This window comes from Delphinus delphis, chromosome 15, assembly GCF_949987515.2.
Source record: "Delphinus delphis chromosome 15, mDelDel1.2, whole genome shotgun sequence".
Classification (NCBI taxonomy): Eukaryota; Metazoa; Chordata; class Mammalia; order Artiodactyla; family Delphinidae; genus Delphinus; species Delphinus delphis.
In genome coordinates this window covers 45226191-45231596 of record NC_082697.1, presented here as the reverse complement: position 1 = coordinate 45231596, position 5406 = coordinate 45226191, and the positions used below count along the sequence as shown (strand labels likewise).

Here is a 5406-nt window from a genome sequence, read left to right as displayed (position 1 = left end):
TAGTGGCTTCAACAGCTCCTTAGGCTGAAGGAGCCACTCGTAGATTTGGGCGAGCGAGGGGGGTTTGCTCTTCTCGCCTTTGCGTTTTCCAAAGTCACTCTTCCTCCTACGCCAGGGCGCTGCCGCCCGAATGCAGACCGCGCGTGAGGCCGAGAGACAGGCTGGGAGAGGCCGAGCGACCCCGGGCGGCGGGTCAGCCGCTCGCAGGCCCGAGGCCAGCGCTCCCGCGCGCGCCCGGGGTCCGAGGCGCGGGGCCTGGCCCGCACGCCCGGGAGAGGCCTGTTCCGAAGCCTCCCCAGCGCCTCGGGTGCTCCGGCTCCCAAGGGATGCGCTGGGGAGACCGCGGCCAGCGGCCTGGCCCGGCTCCTTGCCCGAGACCTCCTTGCCCGGCGCAGGGCGACAAAGTAAGACAAACGGGAGGGCCGGGCTTGGTTTTTTTAAACACAGGATTTTTATTAAAATTCTTATTTAAAAAAATTGAAAGCTTTCAGCGCCCGGCGCTCTTGGGGAACCGCACGGAACCGCTGAGCTCCAAGTTCCGGGGCTCAGGACCCGGAGGATGGGGCAGGGGGCTTCTCGCTCGCCTACACATTTTTCCTTTTTCATATTTGAGAAATGTTTGCACTGAACAAAATAAAAAAAGAAGAGAAGAAAGCAGGGGTAACCAAATATAAGCAAACCAAAACAAACCACGAAGAAAGGAGTTGGGCCCTGAGGGGTACAGGCCCTTCCTGAAGGTCATTTTGGCAACAATCACCACCGATATTTACAACGAAAAGCGAAATCTGCCACCAGTTGTCAGAACGTTTACATGGCCATAAATATTTAGCATTTTCTTACTTTAAAAAAAATGGAGAAAAAAAATCCTCTATATTTTTAAAGTGTTCTCCACTTGCTTCAGAAGAAGACGGCTGACAATATCGCTACTCACACAAACATATTTTACAAAATTCACAAAAGCGGGCGGTGGGGGGTCTTTTACTCCTTCTCAGGTGAGGACGTTAACGCTGGGACCATTCGGTCCCCGGGGAGAGGCAGAGAAGCGAAGCTGCGCAAACATTCTGTAAACTCGGCTTATGGTTCAGCCGTCTCCAAAGGTTCAAACGGAGAGAGGGATGGGGCGGAGCTGGGGGGTGGAATCTACCTCTCCAAGGAGGTGCAGCAACCTCCTGGCGCCTCCCCAACGGAGCCAAGAGTCAACTCGACTCCAGAATAATAATTATAATAATATAATAACCACTGTAAGGGCCGAGTCCTCCTCGCCTCCGCCGCTGGGGTGGGGCCTGGGCCTGGGGCCGAGAGTCTCGGAGGGGCGACGCTCACCAAGTCCACTGCTGGGCCTGGACCAGGGGGTGTGCTGTCGGGTACTGGGGGGTGCCGGCCGAGCTGTACTGGGCGTTGTACTGCATGTGTTGCAGAGACTGCGCGCTGTAGGCCGAAAAGGGGATGCCCGCCTGGAAGGTGGCAGCTGCCAGGTCCTGGGCTTTGAGCGCGTGGCACGGTTTGCCGTCCCTGACCAAAACGGGCACGGCCACCCGGCGCGGCGAGGGCAGGGGCGTCACCTCCATACCTTTCTCTGCCCGGGCGCGCTTCATCTTGTAGCGGTGGTTCTGGAACCAGATCTTGACCTGCGTGGGCGTGAGGCGGATGAGGCTGGCCAGGTGTTCGCGCTCTGGCGCCGACAGGTACCGCTGCTGCCGGAAGCGCCGCTCCAGCTCGTAGGTCTGCGCCTTGGAGAAGAGCACCCGCCGCTTCCGCTTCTTGCCGGCGTCCCCTCCGCCGCCGGGGGTCTCCTTGTCATTGTCCGGTGACTCGTCGGCCGAGGGCTCCGGAGACTTGGAACTCGAGTCCTGGGGCGCCGCGCCGGCTGCCAGCCCATGCACTGGGGGAAAGAGAAGCCCATCAGGAGCCTGGAGGCCGCGCGCGGCCGGGCCCGACCCCGCGCGCCTTGGATCCTCCGTGCGCCCTCGGGCCTGTGCGCCCCGCAGCCAGGCCCCGCTGCCTTCGCCCTGACCCCCGCCCTGCTCCACGCCTGACAAAATCGTCGGTGTCCGCCCCGGGGAAAGAGAAGAAGCGGCAGGAGTAGGGGCTCGGTGCTCCAGTTTCTAGGGGTTTGACCAGTGTGGGTGCGTATTTTTGGGGGGGGTGGAGTGGCGCGCGGAGGAGATCATCGCGGGTTAAGGGCTCCGGCCCCCTTAAGCAGTTTCCTCTCTGGAGAGACGTGGGCAGATTTTTAAAAGAAAAAACCCACAATCCCGGCATTGATCGGCTCGGCCATTTAAGGCAGGTTTTGGGGGCTTTCGTTTCTGCTTTCCGACTTTCTGGACACCCTCCGCACCGCACAAAGCGTCCTCTATGAAGTGCAGGGGGCAGGGTGAGCTATTTATACCCGGGCCACCCTCTCCCCGTATCCCGAGGCAGGCTGGCTCGCTCCACTGCTCCAGGCCAGTCCTTCCCGGCTGTCGGAATGGGGGAGGGGGGCTCCGGCCGGAGCCGTCAGTTCTGGTTGGCGTCTGTAACCAGCCCTTGGGAGGTATTCCCCTCCCCTTCTTCCTCCTAATTTCTCTCTTTGGAAGAAATATCTGAGACCAAGTCTCCTTCCCGGACTAGGGGGGGGGTCTGACGAAGAGGGAAGAGGTAGGGCATCCCAAACAAACGTTAGGCATCTTTCTGGGGGCGCAGGGTGAGGGATCCGGCTTACAAGGCTCCATCCCTTTTCTCCCCGCGGGCGTGCGGCCCAGGCTGCGGCCACAGTAGCAGAGGCGGTCACAGCCGCGGCGGCCAAGTTTCGCTACTTACGGGAGTACTGGAGGCCCTCGGTGCTGGCCAGCCAGCGCGTGTACGGGTTGTCGCTGCTGTCGTAGAAGGGGTTCTTTAGGGGCAGGCTCTGCACCGTGTCCAGGGCGCCCTGCCCCAGCGGCCCGGCCCTCTTGGCGGGCTCCGGCCCCTCGCTCTCCTCCTCTGGCCCTTCGGCCACCGAGCCCTCCTCATCGTTGGTGTCCGGTAGGTCCAAGATGTCCTTGACCGAAAACCCCGTCTTTGTGTTGGTCAGCGACATGGCCGGGACCCCGCAATTTATGCCGCAAAGTTGTAGCTTCACTTGGTCAATTCCTTGCGCTCTCAGTAGGGGCGGGGGAGGGGGTATGGGGAGAGGGGTTGGGGGAGGGGAGGGGGGATGGGCTTTAATTATTGAGATTATTATGTTTAAGAAAAAGAAAGAAACTCTGGGAAAGGGGAGAAAAAGAAAGAAAGAAAGAAAGAAAAAGCCCAAGGCGTTGCCTGTGTCTTCTCTGCAAGCACGCGGAAATGGACGCGGGGAGCCGGGCGGCCTGCGCGCCAGCGCTGCGGGCCGGGCCCGAGTTTGTAACTCCAGGAGGGGTGCCAAGGCGGCGTCAGCTCCGGCTCCGGCGGCCGCTCAGCGCGCGGTGGCGGCTGGTGGCGAGGAAAAAATGGGCCATTGCCCGAGCGATCAGTCCATATAAGGCTGGGCTCCACTCACGAACCTGGGGAGAGGGGGGGAAGAGGGGGAGAAAGAGAGGGAGGGAAAGATAGAGGGAGGGGGAGGGAAAGGGGGGAGGAAAGGGGGGAGGGATAGAGGGAGGGAGGGAGGGAGGGAGGGAGAGCGAGAGAAGGGTGGAAAAAAGGGGGAGGGAGACATTAAAACGCAAAGGTTGGACACGTGTGGGCGGGTCTTGGAAGTCAAGTGGATGAAGACTGTATTTGCAGATGTGAAATTGTGGGTTTTGGGGAGCTCCGCGCTCCCAGCCAACGGCCCTCTAGAGCAAGATGAGAGGTGTAACGTGTCAATTAATTGCAAAGACGGGGCGAGCCTTTCTTACCCAGTATTTACATACAAAGGACCGCCGCGTCGCTCGCGAGTCCACACACTTGAAAGGGCAGTTTTAACAAATTGCATCTTTTTTAAAAAAGCGGGGGAGGAGGAAAGAAAACAAAACAGAAACCCGGAGGAGGAGAGAAAAACAGAATCCTCCTTAACATTCACCGGTTCCTACCTCCCCGCCCACGCGCGCCTGCCCCCAGCAAGCCGGAAAATTGGCGATTTGTGGCGCCTTTGGAAAAGGGGGAGGGGGCGCAGGCTGAGCCGCGGAAATCTCTCCTTCCCATCGCTGGCCGTTCCCTAAACAAGATCCGGTTCAAATGGCAAGAGCCCAACTTCTGTAAGCCTCCTAGGTCAATATTTTGGTTGAGGCTTAAGGATGAGTACTAGAAATGACAAGGCAAGTAATTGATTCTAGTTAAACGCCGAAAGAGCCCGAAACCCAGGAGAGGAATCGGCTCGGGGCCGGCCGGAGCCACCACCAAGCGACACCACCTCCCCCGCCCCGACACCCTTTATTTGCTAAAGACATTTATTTCCTTCTCCCCGCCTCCCTCCCCTCTCCCCCTCCCCCCAGCTCTGTGCTGCTGAGCAGGACCGCGCAGTTCACTTTCTGCTTTGCGGGCGCCCGGGGTGGGGCGGTGGGGGTGGGGAAGTCTCCCTCGGGCCGCGATCACCCCGGCCCCACCGCCTCCGGCCCCGCGGGCCGCGGTCTCAGGGTGGAGGGAAGGGCAGGCGGCCCCGCGCCCTTCCTGCCCCCTATTATGCCTCCCTTTCCAGCCTCCAGCGGTGGCAGAGCGGGGTGGGGGGGGCGAGGGTAGAGGGGAGGGGGGAGGGGCGGGTGCGCTGTCTCCAGCCGGGGTGAGGACCCCGAAAACCGCGGGGAAGGGGGTCGCAGGGCGGGAGGTGCTGCTGAGTTCTCTCCGGAGTTTTCTTCTCCCCAGGGAGTCCTTTCGGACGCACCAGGGGCGAGTTCAGAGGACACGCTCCAGGCTCCCAGCTTGCGTGAGGTTTGTGTGCGGGTCCCAGCTCCGGGCCGGCCTGGGAACTGCACTTTCCCGGGACAGCACCACCTCCTCGGCGCCGGCGAGGAAAAATCCAGGCCGCACTTCCCGCCCCTCCTTCCAGTTTGTTTTTTTTTTTTTTGCGCGAGGGAGGTTTGCTACCTGATGCTCATCCGCCCCAGAGGAGCGTCTGGACGGTGCTTGGCCTGGGGGCGGGGAGGGACGGAGAAGGCCGCGGCGGGGGTCGGGGTCTGCCCACCCCCAAGCCCTCCGCCGGGGCCGCCTCCACGCCGGCGAGCGCAGCGCCGGCGCCCGTACTCCCCGCTCGCAGCTGCGGCCGCCGCGCCCCGGCCGCCCCCGAGTTACCAGCGCCCGGCGAGGGCGCCTCTCCCCGAGCCGCTCGGCGGCTTTCTGCAGCCCTCGCTGCCTCGCCCCCAGTATGTGACGCGGGTGACAATGGCCCAGGTTAGAGGGAGCCCCTCGTCGGCGCGTCCTGGGTGGTCGGACCCGGGCAAACACAAATACAAACCGATTGCTAAGCTGCGGACAATGAGCGAAATGTAG

The 5406-nt window shown here is 61.5% G+C and overlaps 1 protein-coding gene across 1 annotated transcript; it reads right to left on the bottom strand.

Annotated features, from left to right (window-relative positions):
• Positions 1-448: 448 nt before the first annotated feature.
• Positions 449-3464, bottom strand: NKX2-2 (NK2 homeobox 2). Its single transcript, XM_060032936.1, has 2 exons — positions 2800-3464; positions 449-1882 (listed from the first exon to the last, which is right to left on the bottom strand). Exons 1-2 carry the CDS (start codon positions 3056-3058, stop codon positions 1320-1322), a joined length of 822 nt encoding a protein of 273 aa, XP_059888919.1. The 5' UTR covers positions 3059-3464; the 3' UTR covers positions 449-1319.
• Between the last annotated feature and the right edge of the window lie 1942 nt (positions 3465-5406).